This window comes from Psammomys obesus, unplaced genomic scaffold, assembly GCF_907164565.1.
Source record: "Psammomys obesus unplaced genomic scaffold, mPsaObe1.curated_primary_1811, whole genome shotgun sequence".
Taxonomy (NCBI): Eukaryota; Metazoa; Chordata; class Mammalia; order Rodentia; family Muridae; genus Psammomys; species Psammomys obesus.
This window is the reverse complement of record NW_026596085.1, coordinates 7,466,354-7,489,083: the sequence shown is the minus strand read 5'-3', so window position 1 is coordinate 7,489,083 and position 22,730 is coordinate 7,466,354. Positions and strand designations below refer to the sequence as shown.

General features: G+C 41.5%; 2 protein-coding genes and 1 long non-coding RNA gene across 4 annotated transcripts in view; 1 reads left to right on the top strand and 2 right to left on the bottom strand.

The window, feature by feature from the left end:
• Gxylt1 (glucoside xylosyltransferase 1) overlaps positions 1-1,790 on the bottom strand; it is a 36,124-nt gene extending 34,334 nt beyond the window's left edge. For both annotated transcript variants that reach the window (XM_055626859.1, XM_055626860.1), the window contains exon 1: positions 1,550-1,790. In XM_055626859.1, coding sequence (XP_055482834.1) covers positions 1,550-1,755 — 206 coding nt within the window. In that variant the 5' untranslated portion in view covers positions 1,756-1,790. The remainder of the gene's footprint in view (positions 1-1,549) is intronic.
• A 375-nt stretch (positions 1,791-2,165) lies between these two features.
• Positions 2,166-5,481, top strand: LOC129691003 (uncharacterized). Its single transcript, XR_008722402.1, has 2 exons — positions 2,166-2,462; positions 2,596-5,481. It is a non-coding gene; the product is annotated as an uncharacterized LOC129691003 (long non-coding RNA).
• Positions 5,482-11,396: 5,915 nt separating this feature from the next.
• The window catches only part of Yaf2 (YY1 associated factor 2), a gene marked incomplete at its 5' end in the record, with an annotated part of 59,377 nt that continues 48,043 nt past the window's right edge, over positions 11,397-22,730 (bottom strand). Inside the window, 2 exon segments of the mRNA XM_055626858.1 lie at positions 11,397-12,755; positions 13,738-13,890. Coding sequence (XP_055482833.1) covers positions 12,518-12,755; positions 13,738-13,890 — 391 coding nt within the window.

The following is a 22,730-nucleotide window of genomic DNA, read 5'->3' as shown; positions in this document are numbered from 1 at the left end:
TAGTTTAACAGGTTTCTTACTGGGCCCCAATGAACAATTTTCCCCAAAAGCATAAAGGGGGGAGGAGGGGCTTACACTTTAAAATTTAAACAATCACATCAGCTACAGTTTTACTGTGCCAGTACCTATTTCACTTCAGCCCTCACAAATGTCGCCTATCTAATGAGGAAGTCAACACAGCCAGTACCTGGCAAAAGTAAAGTGGGTGACCAAAAGTCTTTGGTCTTTATTCTCTAATAATGGAGTCTACAAGTGTTGACAGGACTCAGCAAAAATGAGCTTGAGGTCTAGCCAATCTGAAAAGGAGGGAGGGGAGTGACAATCATTTCAGGATGTACATCAAAATATTAAGTTGTTAGTAAGTATTAAATGTACATAAATTTTATCGATTATATCCCAACATGGCTGAAAATTCATTCTCTATGTTTTACAGTGAAGACCATGTGATCAGGGGATTCTGAGGGCACGGATACAAGACTTAGCATTCTCTGTACTAAAACTGGAGGGAATGAACTCAGCACTTGGCAAGTCCTTTACCACTGGGATACAGACCTAGTCCTTGGCCTGTTGAACCTGGGTCTGTCTCACTATGTAGCCCAGGCTGGCCTCCGAGCTCTTCAAGATCCTCCTGCCTCTGCCTCCTTCAGCAAATCCCACTGGTGTGGGACACCACAACCGGCAACACTTTCTTAGAGGTGGGAAACAGAATCTGAGACTATACCTAGACCCCTCATTTCTGACTACAATTCAACCGTGAAACAATAACTCATTATCCCCAAGCGGTTTTTTTTTTTTTTTTTTTTTACCCGCTTCCCTCTGGAAGTGTCTATCAACTCTCAGATGCTGCACAATAGCTCAAAGTAGATGTTACTTTTTTCACAATTCCTCTGTCTTCCACTCTCGAATTAGTTGGTCTCCGAATTGCCCACAAATGCAGGATCCACCAAGGCAGTAAGAAACGCTCAAGTTGCTAAGTACCTTGCCAAAACAGTTTTCCATTTAAACTTTATAATTCTAACACTGGCAGTGATTTATGAAAATCCACCGAATCATTATGTTGCATTATAAATAACCATTTTTAAGTGGTACCTTCATTCCCCACCACTCCCATAAAATAGGAGCAAACATTTCGCTCATGTTTCTGAACTTCGTTTAAGTTCCCGCATATGCAGTGTTTCCAAAACAAAAATTCACAGCTCGCTTTATGCCACGGCCAGATTTATCTAACCACGGCTACGGATGAAAACGCTAAGCTTGGGGATGAAAATTTAGACACCTGGAGGTGGGGGCTCAACCAGGCGCCAGCCAGATTCTTAAACAGCTCAGCTTCCGACTCCATGGAAACAGGAGGGAATTCCCACTAGCTGTAATCAGGATTTGGTCGGCCACCGCTCACTTCCAACGAGCGCTTTAGAAAGTTGCAAATCAACTCCATTTCTAACTGCTCTAAACACTGGGTCTGAAGCCAAACAGAAAGTGCTCGGTGGCGGGAGCGGCGCGACCCGCCGGCGCCGCCCCGGACCCCCGCGCCCGGCACTGCGGCCCGTACCTGCCCGGCCAGCCCGGGCCCGCGCTGCCCGCGCCTCTCCCGGGGCCGCGTCCGCCGTCCGCCAGCCAGGAAACCGCCGCGGCCTGTGGCCTGCGGCCTGCGGCCGCTCCTTCCTCCAGGGACACTGCGAGCTGGCTGAAGGCGTACAGCAGCGAGCAGAAGCCGCAGGCCAGGCACAGCCCGACGACCCGCAGGTAGCGCCGCATGCCGGCCCGCGCTGCCGCCCCGCCGCCGCCGCCGCGCTCGCCCGGGCGAACTGCGAAGAGCCGCAACGCGCAGCCGCAGCGTGACCAGCCCGGTTCCCGCCCCGCCCCGCCTCCCGAATCCTGGCCAGGTCCTACTCCATCCTGTCCCGCCCAAGCCCCAGCCCCAGACGCCACGCCCCTAGCCCTGCCCGCCCCCCCCCCACCCTCGGCTTCGCCCCGCCTCTACGCCCTAGCCCCGCCCACACCCGGCGCTAGCCACGCCTCGCCCCTGGCCTAGCATTGTCCCGCCCCACGCTTTACCCCTGCCTTCGCCCCGCCTCCGCGGCCTAGCCCCGCCCCACACCCGGCTCTAGCCCCGCCTCCTGGACACGCCCCGACCTCGGACCCCGGATCCGCTGCGATCCCGGAAGCGGAGCTGCGCAGTGTCGCAGGCCCAGCGTCCGCGCAGAATGTAGACACGGACGCTGATTTCTAACTAGGTGTTACCCGGCTTTGAGCAACCCTCGGAGAGGTGTCGCGAAAGGAGCGGGTCTGTAGGCCCTTGGCCTCAATCTACGGTTTTTCTACCGCGTAGTTTGTGACGCTGAGCAACTTGAATTTTAAGATATCGCTGCGTGACTAAAAAGACAAGTGGTTTTCCGCACTTGCTAGCTCTTTCCGGCCCCATCCTGCGTCTCGTGGACCCCAGCCTCGAGCCTAAAACGTTGGTGCGTCGTGGGTCTTCTTAAGGCGGCGGTGGGTCAGAGGTGCTGTGCTTTCGCCTCCACGCAACTGGCTGGGCTGCCTGGACCTTTTACATTTTTAGACTTTGCTTACAACTCATTTGCATGCTCTCCCTAGGGGCCTCCCTTTCCCGCCACTCCTTCACCGGTCACTCACCCCGCCACGAGCTAGGCTCGTACGGAAGCCTACTTGGAACGTGGGTGGAGGCATAGAGATGAGAAATGAGTGCAGCTCGAAGACACTGGCTGGTGCTGGAGACCCGTGCTGACGATTTTACAAGGTGCAATGACTAGCTTAAACTTCATGGCTCTTCTTAGATACCTTTGTCTCTGATTGAGGATTTCGTTGGCCACCCGTGTCTGATCTAACATCGCTTTGACTCAAAACCTTTAAAGCAATCTCAGCGAACCATTGGCTTCCTCCACTTTGGAAGCTAAGAATGACTTAAGACCTGAAACCTGTCAGTTTTTCCCCAGTTTGCTGTAATCAATCTGATGATCCAACCGGAGTCTGGAAAATGCCTTAATTTCTGACTCTCTCTCATTCTGTGATTATAAAGATGTAAATGCTTCCATGTTGGAACATGTTATTGCAGGTAACCCGAACCCATGCTCCCAGGCCGTGCAGGGGTCTCTCATATTTGGTTCAAAATAAATCCTCTTACTCCCTTTGAAAGAAGGCTGTTGTACAAAGACAGGATAGCCATCTGTAAGGGTGTGGACACGCTCCAGAATGCAGTCAGTTGTATTTCAGAGTACAGTTGAGATTTCTTAGCGAGGGTGGCCTTCATAAGGGAAGGAATTCTAGGTTCAGTGAGCAATGAAAACAGCTCTTTTATTCAGCAGACTGTGAGAAGTGTGATGCCAGGATAAGTGAATGCAAGAGTGGACATGAGGAGTGATAAGACTGCAGAAAGGGTTAGCTAATACAGTGCCTTGCTTCACAAACTCCTGGGAGTTTAAACTTGATCTGCTTGAAGGGTTTTTAAGGAAGGAAGTAACATGAGCACATTTGCATTTTAGAGGGCGATTCTGGCTGGAGTGAAGGCTGGGACAGAGATGAGAGACTGCAGAAGGTGGGTCCAGAGCCAAAACCAAGGCTTAAACACACACACACTTAAAAACGCACTTAAAATGCGCACAAAAATACATTTAAACATACACTTAGAATGCACATACACTTCAACAATACATTTAAATACTTTAAATGCACACTTAAAAGTACACAAAAATGCACACACTTAAACATCTAAAACTACTGGTAAAATGAACATAGTTAAAATATATATAGATAAAAACACACTTAAAAGCATACACTTAAAATGCATGCATACTTAGAAACACACTTAAAAACACACACACATTTCATGAGAAAAACTATACTGTTGCATTGTTCAGGTTGCATCTGGGTCACTGAGAAGTCTGTCCACAAAGGACAATGTGAGGGAAAGTGCAGGCATAAGAAGCTCCCAACGCCCACACCAAGAGCTGGCTCTGCTCCCACAGGAAAATCACTAGTGTGGGCTATTTCCTCCCCGTAGGGATTAAATTTCTTGCCTTACCTAAAAAATAAAAATGAAATCCAATCAACTATCAACATGTATAAAGAGAAAGAAAACATACATTTGTTCATTCAATAAATATTTATTGAATATTTTCTCCATGCCAGACAAGAGACTCAGATGCACAATATTCAGGAATAAAGGAGTATCCTGCCCTCAAAAGGGAGAGAGGCCAGTAAAAACAAAGAGAACACTACATCTTTCTCATAACACCTTACAATTCTTAAGAGAAATAAAGACAACCTACAAGAAGTACAGAACTTTTCAAGAGCACTAACAAGAATGGAAAGTTGGAGTATGGGGTACTAGCTGGAACACAGCAAATACCCAGGCAAAGAACAGCCCATTTAAAAGTTGCTAAGTAAAGCGGGCTTGATAAAACCTAAACTCTGGAGACCACAGCAGGGTTACGACCACAGACTCAAGGCCAGCCTAGTCAACATAGTACCAGGTCAAACTGGGCTACAGAGTGTGGCCCCATTTAAAATATAAATAAAAATGTTTAAAAAATTTAAGGTTTTACTGTTTCCCACTTCTTTCATAAGATTTCCTGCACTCTGCCCAAAGGTTGCCCGTAAGTGTAAGCATCTGCATTGATAGTCTGCAGGGCAGAGCTTTTAGAGGTCCTCTGTGTCAGACTCCTGACTTGTTCCCTCTTTTCTCCTTCTCCTGATGTTCATCCTCTTTGGCTTTCTGGATAGGAATTGAGCATTTTAGCAAGAGCCCTCCATCTGTTTCTTTAGGTGTACAGATTTTAGTAGGTTTATCCTATATTTTATATCTATATGAGTGAGTATATACCGTGTGCATCTTTCTGCTTCTGGGATAGCTCACTCAGGATGATCTGGAGAGGACAGGAACTCCACAAGGAGAGCAACAGAACAAAAAAATCTGAGCACAGAGGTCTTTCCTGAGACTGATACTCCAACCAAGGACTATGCATGGAGATAACCTAAGACCCCTGCACAGATGTAGCCCAAAGCAGTTCAGTATCCAAGTGGGTTCCATTGTAATAGGAACAGGGACTGTCTCTGATATGAACTGATTGGCCTGCTCTTTAATTACCTCCCCCTGAGGGGGAAGCAGCATTACCAGGCCACAGAAGAAGACACTGCAGCCACTCCTGATGAGACCTAACTGACTAGGATCAGAAGGAAGGAAAAGAAGATCTCCCCTATCAGTAGACTTGGGGAGGGGTTGGGATGGGAGGAGGGAGGGAACCACAGGGGGATACCAAGTGAGTAAAGTGTAACTAATAAGGAATTTAAAGGGAAGCCAGCCAACAATGTATGCAAAGAGCTACAGAATAATCGTGCTCTTACACGGGGAGGGGAGGTGTTAATACTTTATCATCTTTTACATTCATTTTAATCCTGTAATTGCAAAAGACGTTGTTGCAAAAAGGCACTCTAAAAATAAAAATGTTTATACTAACTACCACACACCAAGCCCTGGAAAGATGAAATTGCTGCCATGTTGCTGTCTGGACAGGCTTCACACACTTCATTTTTATATTCCTAAACTGACCTCTGTGACTGAAAATAACTTAACCTATTCCAACATCAAGTGGGTATTTTTTTCATCCACTGCAGGTATGTATCTCAAGCCTATCCCCAGAACCATGCTCTTCAATCTCCAGTGATAGGCTGAACGACTCCAAACTCTCAACTCCAGAAACAAATGTGAGCAAAGGAAATCAATGGTCAGGCAAATTCAAGGTGTTAAGGCTGGAGGCAAGGACAGGAAAGAAAATTTGAAACTATTATGTAGAGGGTTTTTTTTTTTTTCTTTCTAAAATGAGACAAAGAGCTCTGTGAGATTAAAAAAACAAACTCAGAATTTAAAACAAATTTTAAGCATCTAGTTTAGAAAGTACAAGGCTAGAAGAGAGAGGCTGAGTGCACACTGCTCTGGCAGAGGACCAGAGTTGTGTTCCCAGGACCAATCCATGTTGGGCAGCTCGCAACCACTTGTAACTTTCCATTGCAGGGCACCTTACGCCCTCTTAACTTCACATGCACATACACACATATAACTAAAAATAAAAATTTTAATGTTGGTACTCACTCCTTTTTCATTCTTCCCATCTGTCCCTCTCTTAGGCCACTCAAATATGTATGGATTTCTGTCCAATATTTCCTTCTAATTTCTACCTTTGAGTTATGGGGGGGGGGGGAAGTAATCCTATTGGACAAATACTGCCACTCAGATCCCTCAAATGCTAGGATTACAGTTGTGCACCATTTCCTGCCTCCCCGTATTTCTATATAGATATATCAGTTTTTAATAAAATGATTCTTGGGCTGGAGAGATGGCTCAGTAGTTATATATAATAAAATAGATTTTTAAAAAGCCGGGTGTGGTGGGGGGGCAGAGGCAGTTCAAGGCCAGCCTGGTCTACAAAGTTAAGTCCAGGACAGCCAAGGCTACACAGAGAAACGCTGTCTCAAAACAAAAACATTACAGAAAAGTGATGACCAGACTTTCTTCTACTAGTCATGAGGTGAAAACCAAGATTGACACTCAGGATGTAGGAACTACCTTAACTGCAGAGGAGGGCAGTGGTAGCACTGGATTCTTAGCCCAGATTTACCTCTGGCTTAGCCTCATACTTAGAAAATCTTTTTTAAACTATTATTAAGGGCAGGAAAGGCGGCTCAGTGATTGAAAGGCCTTATTGCCTAGACTTGGCTGTGTTCAGTTCCCAGCACCCACATGATGCTTCACAACCCAGTGTAACTGCAGTTCAGTTCCAGGGAATCGGCACCCTCTTCTGACCTCCACGGGCACCAGGCACACAGATGGCTCCCAGATGTACATTCAAGCAAAACACATAAATAAAACATCTTTAATTAGTCATTTTAAGCCCCATTACCCAAGAGAATTGAGGCAGTTTATAAAAACAAACTAAAAAAAAGTATAAAGTCAGAACTGGTTTTATATATATATATATATGTAAGTTAGAGTAAGGACAGCCATAGAGTCCTGCTGACAAATTATTTAAAACAGCCAATTTTAGTTGAAATTTCTTAGAATTACAGCAAAAATTGAATATAATCAAAATGAATTGTCTTAGGAGAATGGCAAATTGATTTCTCAGATAAAGTCAACTTGCTGAAATCAGCCTGAGTAAAATTTCTAATTTGGCCAGCAATGCAGAATCTTCTTCAACACCTTCATAAAAAAAAAAAAAAAAAAAAAAAAAAAAGGTGAGACTTTATGTTCTTGACTTTTCAAAGGTGGGTGTGGAGGGAGGGAGAAAAGACCTGGCTCACACCGCCCGTAAGTCCAGTCCCAGGAGGACCCATCACCCTTTTTCCGCCTCTCCGGGCGCTGCATGCATGTAGTCACCTTACACCTGAAGGCCAAACACTCAAACATATCAAACAAATTAGAAGAAAATGATTCATCTCAACTTACAATGCTTAAACGGGTAAAGTTTTCACAATACAAGTTGAGTTAACAGATCACAACTAGCTCTAACAACTGGTGACTCAATTAGCTGAAAACACCAAAGGGAGATCCCAACACTCTAGTGCAGACTGCCGGTGGATATTTAAGGCCTGGGTGAATTTTATAAGAAAAAGATCTCAGGCAGTCCTTCCTCTACCATTGCTGTGTCTTACACATACTTTAGTGCTGCGGGGATGCCACTGTATTTACAGATCTCTAAAATGTTTACTCCACATCATTAGTCTCTTTGTAACCAACCCTTGAAGCAGTAACTAAAAGCCAACATAGACTTAATGATAAGCCCTGATCTGTGAAAAGATGCAGAATGTGAGCTTGGGGTACTCAGCTGGTAAAGTGCTGAAAATGCCGGAAGCATGGATCGGCACTTGTTTGGTTCTCCAGAACCTACAGTTCGAAAAAAAAAGCTCCACACTTAGAACCCAGGGCTGGGGCAGTGGAGACAAGCAGGTCCTTTGGGCTCACTAGTCAGTCATCCTAGCCTATTTGTGAGCTACAGACCCATGAGAAACCTTAAATCAAAAAACAAGGTTCAGGACTAGAAGTTAGATCAGCTGATCATGTTGTTCCTGCAGAGTAGCCGGGTTTGAATTTCAAGCACCTAAATGGTGGCTTACAACTATCTGTAACTTCTGTCCCAGAGGATCTAACACCATGATACATAAGCATTCATGCAGGCAAACACTCATACACATATGATTATACATAAACCAAATTTATGTATAATCCAGCACTTAAGAGATGGAGGCTGGCAGATAGCTGTGCTAAGTTCAAGGTCAGCTTGATAAACACAGTGAGTAAAGCCAGGAAGACATGGAGAGACCCTGTCTCAAAAAAAAAGTTAACAATTAAAAAACCAAACATGGTGAAAGACAGAAGGATCTACACCAACTAAGACAAGCCTAAATCATAACATTTAAAAGGGCTACTAGGTATGTGTGTTCAGAAAGTTTTTTTATATAGTTTAAAGAGAACTTGCTATTATAGCTTACACTGAACTGGCTTCATGGAAAACTACTCTAAATTAGTACACATATTGTTGCCCTACTTAACAACATGCTGAGGAAACTGCTTATGACGAATTATAAGGATGACTTAATGCTCTACGTCAATGACAGGTTCCCAGGGGCTAGTGTATGCTGGAGTTCCCTCCCCAGTGATGTAGCGTCCAGAGGCCTGGCCATCCTGGCGCTTTTCTACTGCCTCTTTCCTCCTTTCTTTCCTTGCTTTCTCCCACGCCTACTCTCCCTTACCGCTACTGTTACTGCAGCTCGCTTTTCCTACTCTTAATGGCAAGCAAAGGCCTTCCTCGGTTTCTGTTTTTGAAAATCAACAGTAAATGGGGCTGGAGAGATGGCTCAGATGTTAAGAGCACTAGCTGCGCTTTCAGAGGTTCTGAGTTTAATTCCCAGCAACCACACGGTGGCTCACAACCATCTAAAATGAGATCTGGTGCCCTCTTCTGACATGCCAGCATCCATGTAGGCAAAACACTGTATACATAATTGATTAATTAATTAATCCATCTTTAAAAAAAGAAAGAAAGAAAGAAAACCATCCGTACTGTGCTTGTTTTCTGCACCCTTTACTGCTCCCTTTGGCTATTTTTTGTCACTGATTTCCCTGTACTTCGACTTTTCTCCATGCTTTGCTCCAGGCTTTTTTATACATGCCTGCAGTGGGGTGGACAGTAATGTAGCCAACGCCTTTTTTTTCTTTTGGTGTTTTTCAAGACAGGGTTTCTCTGTGTAGCCCTTGCTGTCCTTGAACCTGCTTTGTGGAGCAGGCTAGCCTCAAAGTCAGAGATTACCCCTGCCTCTGCCTCTCCAGTGCTGGAATTAAAGGCATACGCCGTCACACCAGGCAACACATTATTTTACTGCTATCCTACACACTCTCTTTTTACTTAATTCTCAAACCACAAGCAAAGTTCCTACATCAGATCCTTACAAAGAGATAAGCTGCTAAGGAAGTATAATAGGAAACTCAAGCTATTCATCAGTAATCTATACAATATGCCAAACATACATTCTTTCAAACACTGGGGATTTATAACCCCCAAAAAACTGACATGCCATCAACTCAGTTGATTTTCTTCCTTCTATCAATGTACTTATCTTGTCTACTATCACTATAATTTTAGGAAAGCATTTAGTGAAATCTTTAATTAAAACCTTTAAGTCATCCATTGCTGCTGTGTAATACAAAGGGTTTTAAGAATATATATTCTTAGGTGTTTCAGAGTACATCTTCATTTTTGCTTGTCTTATCTTTACTTTTACTCTTAAAAAAAAAAATCCAAATTCTTTTAGTGTGGAATGTGGTTAAAAGAACCCACTGTCGATGGGGCTGGAGAGATGACTCAGTGGTTAAAAGCACCTGCTGCTCTTGCAGAGGACCAGACTTTGATTAACAGCACCCACGCAGGAGCACACAGTTGTCTGTAACTACAGATACAGGGCCTCCAAAACCCTCTTTGACCTCTGCAGGCACCAGGCCTGCACATGGTGCACACACACGCCCAATGACTCATGCAAGCAAGATACTCATACACATAAAATGATAATAAAAAGAACTGAAGGAGTCCACCACTAATACTATATTACAGATTTACAAAACAGCTACAAATATACCCTAAGCCCTGGCTCTGCATAGTCTTTTGCATATTTTAACATTAAGTGCATGTACTAATGGAACTTGCATGTCTTCCTGATATGAAAGTTATTTGAGGTAGAGTGAAATAAAGGGAGATGAAAGGAAAACAAAATACCATGCTAGATAGCATAGTTCGTTACTCCCAGTCTCATGGTATATGGGATTAGGTTCTCCAGTCTTAGAAAGGTGGTCTTTCTGGGACCAGAGCAAACACTGACAAAACTGTTCTCTTAGGTTACATAAAAGCAGTAAAATAATTTGGTTATAAAACATAATTTTAATATTTTACCTATGATAGTAAAAGCTCCCATTTACTAAAAAAACAGAGTGTGCTAGAGAAATGTTAAGAATTTACATGGGCTAACATTTAATCCTCCCAAGAACCATATGCATCAGATATGGCCATCATGACCTGTTTTACAGATGGGAAATAAGCTTGAGTGTACTCAAGTGTACACTCCACAGCAGAGACTCAAGCATCAGCATCACACTCTGAATCCCCATGCTACTGTACCTTCCACCAGCACACAGATATGAGTATAGCCTATTCAGGTAAAAATCTCACCTTCTCTCATGCTTTCCTTTCTTGTAGAAAAAATTAAAATATATTATGAAAATATATGATTGTTGTAACATATATTGCCTTTACTTATTCTGTCTTAGGAACTAGAGGATTTCCCCATTACAAGTATTTAAAATCAAAAATACACTAAACATTTATTATACATGAAAAACAATGTAAAAATAATATGTTTGAAAAGAAGATGGCCAGTTAGTATTCCATTAGAGTATCTTAGAATAAAGCAAATTTTACACCTTCATTTAACAACACTCAGGTATCTGAATGTTTTCATCACAGACTTTTACTATCTGCAATAAAGTGTATTCATAACTAGCATGTTACAGGAGTACCACTGTGCTAGTGAAAAGTACTGCAACCAAACAGAGTGACATTACCATGAGAAACCAAGTATCACCAGTGTCAGGGTCCACAGTTTTTCCTCCAAATGCTATCATGATGTCTTTTATGTGGCAGATTATATTCAAGGTAGGTCTTGTCTTGAGGTTGATTTACATTTCAGAAGCCCCTATAGGTAGATATGTATCAGGCAAATGGCTGAGAATACAAGAGGGCCTGGGGAGAATTTAAGATGTGGCATGTGGTCTCTAACACGGATTTTCAAATACAACATAACACACTTCATTTACTTGTAAACAAAAATGCAAAATCTTAAGTCATAAAAAATATTTTATTGGTAATCGTACATAAGTGAGTGGGGCTGTAAATACTTTTTATTTCAAGATACTGATAAATGCATAAATTGAAGGCTGTATCTGGAAATAGAGTACTATGATTTTCATACGAATTATTGTATTTAGTAAAGGCCAATTGAACTGACTTAGGATTAACTTCCCAGCTCTGCATAATAGTTACCATGCTTATATTAACTAGATTCACGTCTATGACCCTGGATAGGTTTGGAACAAGGAAACAGTGATAAAACTATCATTAAAGCTAAAGTTAAAGCTTTTCCAAGTACAGCAAGTTCTTTTCTGCTCCTGCCAGAGCTTCTATTTCTTTAACTTTAATGTCTTAGAGAGGACAGGAAATACCAGTGTTCAATGACAACAGCACTGACCTGAATTAGAAAGCTAAACAGTCCATGTTTTATTGTTTACTATTCAACTAGTAAATAGTACAATAAAATGATGCTTTGAAAAGTAAGCAAACTAACAAACGTAAACTGCAAAAAATGGATAAAACATAACTCAGAAACAATAATTTAGTAAAAACATGTCAAAACCTTGGCAAAGGTCAATACAAATTCTTTATTTAATAACAACTTCCTGTTTAACCACACCAAGTACCAGCAGGTGCATTAAGAGGATACCCATTAAGAAGATCCTGTTGCAGCAATAGTTGATTAAGTTGATCTTTGACTTGCATACATATAACTATTTGTTTCACAATTCTCAAATAATACATATTTAGGCAGCTTGCACTATGTAATAAAAAATTTAAACTCATTACATGCCAATAGTAGAGAATTCAATAATTATGTGTTAGAATTCACTAAACTATAAGTGAAAATAGACTTACCAATAACACTGCATAATGAATAATTCAACCACATTTTCATGGCATTTAACAGCAGAGACCAAAATGTTAAGTCTGGAAATGTTCGGTAGCTTACACTCCAGTAAAATCTAATAAATTCTGGAAAATTCGTATTTCATGAAAAACTCAAATTTTAGGTTAGGCATAGATGCGTCTGTCATGAAAATGTGGTAGTTCTTGGCATAATCTGTGTTTCCATGGAGGACAGGCATGACTACGTGGAGCAAGAATGTTCAGTGAGACTCTCCATTCAGGGACGAGGCTTCTCCGCGGGGCGAGGAGGACCCAGACACAGCCCGCTCTGCGTTGTCAGAGCTACAGCTGCTCTGGCTGTGCTGATCCCCAGTAGCAGCACTGGACGCAGGCGCTGACTTTGCTTTCTCCTTAAAGTCTGTAATAATGACTGTTAGATCTCCAACAGTGACTTCCAAATGCTGAGCACTACTCCGATCCACATTTTTTAATCTTGGTCTAAACACACACAAAAAAAGAGTTTTTTAAGCTAGCTTTTCTCACTCCAAAATTTCTGAGTACATACTAAATAACCAAGCAAAAGTAACAGAATCAATGTATTTCTGTTTAAAGGTACTCATATGCAGTAAACCACCAAAGTATCATGAAATATTTCAACTCATTAACATAAACCAAACAAAATCATTCGTGAACCTTCAACATGAAAGAAGACTGGAAGCCTCGGTGTAGTGCTTTAAAGTCACACTGAAGTTTGCGGGCAGCTTAATAATTTTATTCCAACAGACGTTTTAGGATAACAAGGACATGACTGCACCACAAAGGCAACTGATAAAAGCTAAGGATGGGGACTGGAAAGACAGCTCAATGGGTAAGAGCACTGGCTATTCTACCAGCAGACCCAGGTTTTATTTCCTCCCACCCACACAGCAGCTCACAACATCCTTAACTCCAGTCCCAGCAGATATGACACCCTCTTCGGACCTTTGCAGGCCCCACTGTAGTGCACATACATACATGCAGGCATAACACTTGTGCGCACACACGCACGCACACACACACACAAAATAAGTAAATAAAGTACTAAATAAATAAATAAATCTTTAAAAAAAAATTAAAAAAGGCTAAACTCTCACTCCACTGCTGCACAACTGACTTACGACAATATCCAGAACCATGATCATTGGTCAAAGCTCACGACTTTGAATGCCCATTTCCTATATTTCAAGTGCCTATTTTTATTAATGAAGTAAAAAGAACAGACATGCATGTCTTCTAAAAATCTACTAAGAAAGAAAAGCCTCTTTACATTTAAGCTTTTGACCTTTTCTGATTTCCAACATAGCTTTCAAACTCAGAAAACCTGTGATATTTTATATTGAGATAGAAGTTTACTTCCAGTTTGCTTATAGAGTATGATCTAAGTTAAAAAAGAATACTGAGTGGTTATTTTTATTATTTCAACCACAAAACACTTTTTTACCTGGTTTTCTTATGACAGTTCTTTTTGCTAGTTGTTTCCTTTTCACTTTTTTCTTTTTCTGCTTTATCTTTCCTCTCTTTCTTTGACTGGGGAGGGGGCACAAACTGCTGAGGGACCTGCTGTGCGACAAGCTGTGAGACGGGGCGAGGTTTCCTGTGTGCACAATAAAGAGAAGGCTTATTATAACTCAAAGATGCACCCTGTTATGAAAGAACAGTGCATGTTATGAGAATGTATTTATGATGATTTCAAGAATAAACTTTCTCAAGTAAAATATAAATTGTCATTCCTGTTCAACAAAATAGAACAATCCTTAACAGTTAAGATTTAAGTCCAAGATACATGTAAATCATTAGAATGTAACTGTACATAAAGAAATATGTGACATTATTTAAAATGTATATCCAAGAAATAAAAAGGCACACATTATCAAAGCAGATTCTGAGACTCATAGCCTATCCTTCGGCACAGTGCAGGGAATCATATGAAAGAAGGGGGAGTTAGTATGACCTAGAGGGGACAAGAGCTCCACAAGGACCAAATATATCAGGACACAGGGGTCTTCTATGAGACTGTTTCTCCAACCAAGGACCATGGATGGATATAACCTAAAACCCCTGCTCAGAGGTAGCCCATGGCAGCTCAGTATCCAAGTGGGTTCCCTAGTAAGGGGGACAAGGACTATTTCTGACTTGAACTCAATGACTGGCTCATTGAGCTTCCCCCCTCCCCCGAGAGAGGAACAGCCTTGCTAGGCCACAGATAAGGACATTGCAGCCAGTCCTGAAGATACCTGATAAGCTAGGATCAGATGGAAGGGGAGGATGACCTCCCCTATCAATGGACTTGGAAGGGGGCAGGGAGGAGATGAGGTAGGGAGGGTGGGGTTTGGAGGGAAAGAGGGAGGGGCTACAGCTGGGATACAAGTGAATGACCTGTGATTAAAATAAAAAATAAAATAAAGAAGGCACACATGATAATAAAAATTACTTTTAAAGATTTAACACAACCTTTACACTTAAGTTGTTTGTAATGTATCAGTGCTATGAATGAAGAACACAGCCTCACACATGCAAAGAATAAGCTAAGGCACACTCCAGGCTGAAGAATGTTTTAACGCATCCCTCCTCCTGAGTTAAAGAGCTAAATATCTGTAGTAACATCAACTTGTTCCCTCTAAAATCTTTAATTCATTCACCGATTATGTGTTTACTGTCAAAACTTAGTCACTGAAATCATTGAGACTCCTTCTGTCCCCGACTACAATCTTGCAATGCATTTATTTCTGATGCTGGAGAACACTCAATTCTCTGAGATTTTCCAACTTCCACATTTTAATAGTATTTATTTAAAACCTACTACAAGACTTATTTTGGGTACCTGCCTGCTTTTGCCTTTGGTTGCTAGCATAAGCAAGTACCCTATCACCCCAGATCAAGGACTCCTCCAGCTTTGAGAGAGCTTGGGCAATTAGGGCAAGCTTCAGATAAAACAATCTCTAAGTTCCAAAGAGAGAGAGAAAAGTAAAGGAGGAGGAGGGCAAAGAGTGCAGAAAAAGGGTATTTAACCCATGTTTTATAAACGATGCTTTTATTGCCTAGAAAATCAAATTGTGAAAAAAAATCAAAAGGAAGAACTTAGAATGTATAGTATCAGACAAGATCACACAACCTCAGAAAGAAAAAAACAAACATACATGTTTTCCTTCATCTGTAGATCCTAGCCCATAGCGTGTGTGTGTGTGCACACGGGCACAGTACATAACATGTAGAAAGGATAATAAGAAGGGGTTCACATAATAAGTGATGAGGAAGGACTGAACACAGGGAAGGCGCATTTGAGTAATGAAAGAGGATATAAAGCTAATGGCTATCCTAGTTTCAACTCTGTCAAGGACCCCCACCTTGGTGGAGGATAAGTGCATACAAATATATTTGTTAATAAAGTGTAAAATATGATGTAAAGCTTTACAGCTTCAGAATGTCTATTCTTACGGTACAGAAATTCAATGAGATGTTCAGACCTAATTTTGGTATGTAAATTTTATTTGAGTGTTTTTCTGCCTTTAGTTTTTTTCAGACAGGATTTCACTTTGATGCTTGGGCTGGCCTGGAACTAATTACACAGACCAGGCTAGCCTCAAACTCACAGATCTGTAACTGTTTCTGCCTCCCAAGTGCCGGGATTAATGTGCAAGTTTTGTCTTTTTTTTTAATCGTAATTTAATTTAATTAAAAAAATTTAAATTGTAGTTTAGAAATCCTATCCTATTTTGGATACAGCATTTTAAAAATCTTTTATGTTTTTTTTTTTTATTATTACAGCAGGATACAAGCAGGAAATAATACTGCACATTCAAACACTCAAAGTTTGAAGGCTAGCAGGCAGGGTACAAGGAAGCAGCCTACTTAGTGTGAAATACTGGAAAGTTGCCAAAGATAGACCTACACTAATTTTAAAAACAGGACTGACAGACACCAGGCCTAGCATCCACACCAACAGTTACGTTAATGTGCTTGAGGAGATAGCTTGCTCAACACCTGAGTTTGGATCGCCAGCACTCAGGTAAAAAGCTAGGCAGGTCTCCTGACACACCTGTAAACAAGGAGGGATATGGGTAACAGCTAGGGCTTGTTGAACACCAGCCAAGCAAGTTCCAGGTTCAGTGAGAGATCCTGATTCAAGGGCTGTAAGGCTGGAGGTAAGCGGGGAGGAATGTTAAAGGATACTAGACATCCTCTTGTGACCTCCATGGGCAGGCCTGTATGTGCCTTCACACACACATGCACATCCATACACACAACACATGCAAAAAAAAAAAAAAGCTACACATATGAAAGCAGTCTGAAAGCAATGGTTGCTCTATTAAGAGTAAGAACACCAGCAACAACAAGAGTTGGGGCATTGGTTCATGTATCAAAGCAGCATCAGAACTGTCCTGAGGCTTCTTTGGCCAACTCCTACCTACGCAGTTTCTAATCCAGTGACTTCAGGGTGAAGACCAAGAATTTGTATTTCTGGCTAGTTTTCAAGTAATGCTAACCACTCTGACACAGGGATGCTCTGTGAGAAAACTTTTCCTGGGGGAAATTCAACACATACACTCACTCAAATAGGGAACTCACAACAGAACAATGTATGGATACCACCAGAGTCCAATTTAGTGAACCAATGAGTTTCACTGAAGTTACTTACTCCTGTAAGGGTAAGGAGTGAGGGGTTACTTACAGGAGCAAAAATGACTTAAAAGACAACTATATCACCAAAGCCACCCCAGCATGGTTGACAGTTCACAAAGCTAGGAACCAGAAGCACACTGCAATCTGCAGGTTGGAGAACATCCTTTCAACCTGCCTCAGTTGCTTCAAAAACTCTCCCAGGCAGCTCCACTGACTTCTCCTTTTGGGAAGCTGGTCTGGCTTCAGAGTCTTCTTTGCAGAGTCTCTAGACTAGACTCTTAGGTTTTATTGCTTACTCTGGCAGGGAGGGGCCTAGTGAATCTAGTCAGTTTCAGGGATTTCCTGAAGCTCAACCTTCTTGTTCAAGTTGCTTCCCTGCAGACAGAGTATTTCAATCTCAGAGGAAACTGTTACAGAACAAGAGATCTTTCTGAATAACAGCCTCAAGAAATGTAAGATATTTTATGAATATTTTAACTACTGCAGCAGAAAGCTCCCGATGATGCAAAGCAGCAGACGCGTGAAAAACGCTGCACAGGCAGCATCGGGAAGACTTTAAGGAACAGGAGTTCCCTGTGAGTAACAGAGTCTCTGAAGAAACTCAAACAAACCTAACAAAGAGTACGGACATCAGTATGAAGCAAAAGTTGTGTAAGAAAAGGAAGTTGTTTGGAAGGTTTTTAATAGACCAGGAAAAGGGCATGTTTTTTTTTTTTTTTTTAATGCCATAGAAAAATAAGCAGAAAAAAGAGAAAAAAAATAAGTAAAAATGCCTAAAATAAAGAAGCAGTAATAGACTTCCCACTACTTGGAGAGTAAAGTCAAGGGTAAGCAGTAATTGGTTAGCTGTACCCTCATCATTTTTAATAGATACTCCTTCAGCAAGAAATAAAAATCCTTGACTTTAACGTAGCCAACATTCTGTCTGAATGTTCATGTCCCCTCAAATTTTTATACTGAGACATAATCCCAAATATGATTATAATCAGGAAGTTAGGTGGTTAGGCCCTAAAAACAGAACCCTTGATAAGAATTAATGCCTTGACAAAGGTTCCAGAGAGCCATTAAGGCCCTTCCACTACCACATAAAGATACCCCTCATCAGATACCCCTTACTACCAGCAAGTCCCTTGCCTTGTGACTCTCAGACCTTAAAAGGTGGCAGAAACAAATCTGTTATTCATAAAGTACCCACCCTATGGCATTCCTATGGCATTTTGTTATAGCAACAAAAATAGACTAAAAGAGTGAAACCAAAGATAAAACAAAAACAAAAAAATAGATTCTTAAATACTAGTAAGTACTATGCACAACATTTAAGAACCACGTGTGTTAGGAAGAATGCAATGTTAATGTTATGTGTCCTCATCTACACAGGAAACCCCAGCACTAAGGAAGCTAAGGGTACTGACAGGCACTCTGTACTGCATCGCCGAGTTCACCCTGGACACCAAAAGCTAACGCTGGGGAATGAGTATGAGTTCAGTTTTATTTTCTTACTAACACATAATAGTGTACCTATGGTGCAGCAGGACATCTGAATAGCCAGAAATAATGAATACCGCCAGATCAGTATAACCTGCGTATCGTTTTCTGAGAAACATTCTTAAGAAACAGGGTACTGGCTCTAAGCTTACTGGCCAAGATCAACTACCTGCTACACAAGCGTAAAGACACAGTGTGTAAGTTAGAGTAGCAAGTAGTTCATTTCTTTTCTCAGTTATACCAAATTATGGAAAAAGAAAGCTGAAAGGTCTGTCATGGTTAAGAATATATTTAATCAGGCTAATGCCTAGTAAATAGTGAGTCATTTAAAACTAAGTCTTCTAAAACAGAAAATGTGGCTATGAAACTGTCATTGGAAAATATGATAAATCACTGGGTCTTTCCATTAAATTTTAGCTTTGTCACATTCATATACTATGCTTTGTCATTCCTTTGACCTCAAAATTCTGTAAAATATTACTGACATAAAATTTATAAAATAAGTGGAAATCCTGGAGCTGGGGAAATGGCTCAGCAGTTAAGAGTATTGCTCTTGCAGAGGACCTAGATTCCGTTCTGAGCACACACTTGGCAGCTCAAAATCATCTCTAATCCTAGGTTCCCATGTCCTCTTCTGGCCTTCTCAGGTACTGTACACACACACAACAAACACACATGAAATAAAAATAGATAAATCTTTAAAAAGTAGAAATCCTGAAGTGCCGTATTCTCATCACTATAGCGTATAGCACTAATGTTCACTGTGTTTAGTTACCTTTAGAGAAAAAGTTGCCTAGCTTTCCCACGTTCGTCTACGATCACAGCACATGCATGAACATTCAACCATGATGCTGCACTGAGATGCTTGAGTGTTTGTAAGGTGCTCCTCACCCTCCATGCACAGGGGTCTCCAAGCTAGCACCATCAGCTAGATGGTACTGTTTCACTGTATCACGGTCCCACGTTCATGAAAGAAAACAATCCTTACTTTCCAACTCATAAACATACAATATAGTTGCTACTCTGTCTTTATTCTTTTAATTATTATTTATTCTTAACATGTATTCTCTCCCTAGAACAATTACTCCTTATGGAGGCAGGGATGACAGGCAGGCTAACTACTGTAAAAGTAAACATCTATTACTAAGAAATAATTTTCAGCATAAGGTCCATAAAGCTGAATTAGATCTTTTATTTTAAATGGATTATCAATCTAGAATATTTCTAAAGTGCTATACTCTCAATGGTAAAAATAAAACACTTGAGAATATTATAGTCCAGGAGGCAAAACTAACAGAACTAGCTGGATTTATCAGAGAAGAAACAGAATATATCAGGCTATAAACGAGTAATGCTAGGTCTACACTACGGTCCTGGAGGATAGAGTGGAGGTGAAACAATGCACTCTAATGTATACCTAGACATACAGGGATAAGGAGCCTCCAATCATATAAGGAATAGAAATGGTAGACTTAAGGACAACAACGGCCTTCTCTAAGTAAGAGAACCAATAATCTTTATATAAGGCATGCAAAGTGTTATGTCTCTCATTGTTTCGTCATGTGTTTGAACAGTTGATCTCCAGCTGGCAGTGTTGGTTTGGGAGACTATGATACCTTTAAAAGAAGCAGACTGAACCACTGGGGAAGGCCTTCAAGGTGACATCGTTTCCGGTTCTAACAGGATTTTTGCTCCCTTATCTGCCAGATGTGAAGACCAGACTATAGGACATGCTCTCAGCACTATAGACCAAGCTGTAGTGTTTTCCCTATGGTGATGGATTAGAAGATAAAGCCATGGTCAAAGAAGCCTCTTCTGCCTTAAGTTGCTCTATCAGCTGTTCTGTCGGTGGAAAGAAACGCTAACGAATTCACTGCGTCTGCAGGTTTGTGAACCGTGACTGAACTTCAGCAAGCAGAACTACAGAACTAGCACTCTGGTAAGCAATCACAAATCATCTCTGCACCTTGTATCCTTTATTGAATTTTCTATAGTGTTCCTTGCCTTTAAAAATGTTATTCCTTAAAATACTTACAGCTTTCAAAGTGCTGGTAAAAGTGACACTTGACTGCCTGGCCCTAATCAGACATTGATATCATCCAACGGAAGGCTCAGGGAGAACCTCAGAAGAGGCAGCGGAAAGAATAGAAGAGCCAGAGGGCAGAGAGACGGCTGAGCTATACTGTTTTGTAGGCATGAAACGGCCACTGCAATCATGATCCCAAAGCAGCTGAGCGTACCTACACTACACCTGTATAAGAATGGGCCTCAACGCCAGTCATGGATGGTAAAGGGGCTATTGGAACCCTATCCATCATTGCAGAACTACTGGTTATCAGTGGCTCCTGTGGGAGGGAGAGTCATTGCCTTCAGTTGTTTACCCATTAGAGAGTCCACCGGCTCCAATAGACACCATAAACACAGAAGGCCCTGGTTAAGCTCACTGTGTCAAAAGAGAAAAAGACAAGAATGTAGAAAAGAGGTTTTCAGGAAGAAGGGTTAAACAGGATAAGAGGGACATAAGAGAGGATACAGGGTGACAGTAACCAGAATGCATTAACATCTATCAAATGGTCATATAATAAAATTATTTTTAGAAAGATTCGGAATAATTGTATCTATTTTTATCGTAGGGTTTTCTAAACGTGTATTATATAATACTCCATTGTTTTATTGTTGTTCAAATAAAAAAGATTACATTTCATGTGAAAATTATAACTGTACTCACAATTATAGGATTATTTAATCTGATTCAACTTTGAGTGAAAAGGATAGAGTGAAATCGAATTCTCCACTGCTCTTTAGGGACTCAATAAGTTTTTAAAATCCTTCCCTGATAGCAGCAGGGACACAGTTATCACAGTCCTTTACACTGTCTAGAGGGCTCAGGGATCAGAACAAAGTGTGGCCTTTGTTCCACCTGGGAGCAACCTGCTGAATGGGAGAGTAGGGTCCTCTAGTGGTAGAAGCAGATGTTCCAGTGAAAGATGGGCATTAAGAAGTAAACTAAAATCTGTACATCTAAACAAACTAAGCAAAAGAGAGGACCCTAACTAAAATGTTCAATCCCCTTCCTGAAAGGCAAAGAGGATGGACATCAGAAGAAAAAGAAAACAGGAAACAACCTAGGAACCTGCTACAGAGGGCCTCTGAAAGCCAGAAGAAGAAAACAGGAAACAACCTAGGAACCTGCGACAGAGGGCCTCTGAAAGCCTGTGCCGTGCAGACTGTCAAAGCAGATGCTGAGCCTGATGGCCAACTGACGGGCAGGGTGAATGGAATTTTATGTAAGAAGTGGGAAATAGTAAGAGCTGGAGAGGACAGGAACTCCACAAGGAGAGCAACAGAACAAGAAAATTTGAACACAATTTGAACACAGGGAACTTCCCAGAGACTCATACTCCAACCAAGGACTATCCGTGGAGATAACCTAGAACCCTGACAATGCAGCCACTTCTGATGAGAACTGATAGACTAAGATCAGAAAGAAGGAGAGGAGGACCAACCCTATCAGTGGACTTGGGGAGGGGCATGCATGCAGAAAGGGGGGGAGGGTGGGACCAGGAGGGGAGAAGGGAGGGGCTTATTGGGGGATAAAAAAATGAATAAAGTGTCATTAATAAAAGTTAAATAAAAATTTTTAAAAAAAGAAGTAAACTTTTTCTTTTCTTTCCATGCACTCCAGGATGGCCTCAAACTTACTATGTAGTCAAGACTAACCTAGAACATCTCATCCTCCGGAGTACTGGCATCATAGGCATATGCCATCATGCCAAGTCTATGTGGTACTGGGGATCAAACTAGGGCTTTGTGCGTACTACACACTTTCCCATGAGATACATCCCTAGACTTAAATACATTTTTACAACTCCGTATGTTCAGGTGTGTGAACACAACGTGAGGGATAGGGGTGCAGGTCTGCTGGCCTACCATAATACAATGAAGGGAGTTATGCTGCTCTGCACATGTTCAGTATACAAGCAATTTTTTTTCTTGGAAACTGACTGATTGGTTTTAATCCATGCATGTGGAAACTTTGAATGGAGGCCAAACAGATTTTAAATCGCCGAAGGTTTTATTTATTTTGTTTGGTCTATTGGTACTAGAGATCAAATGCAGAACTAGCTCATATATGCTAAATGCTTGTCTGAGCTACATCCCCCAGTTCAATATCCTCTCCCCACCACCTAGGAAGGCACTCCAACACTGAGCTATAGCTCTATCCCTCTTTGCACTTTTATTTTGAAACACAGTCTCACAAAATGGCCTAGGCAGACCTTAAACTCACTCTGTGGCCCATATGGGCCTTGAGTTTGGATTACAGTGTAG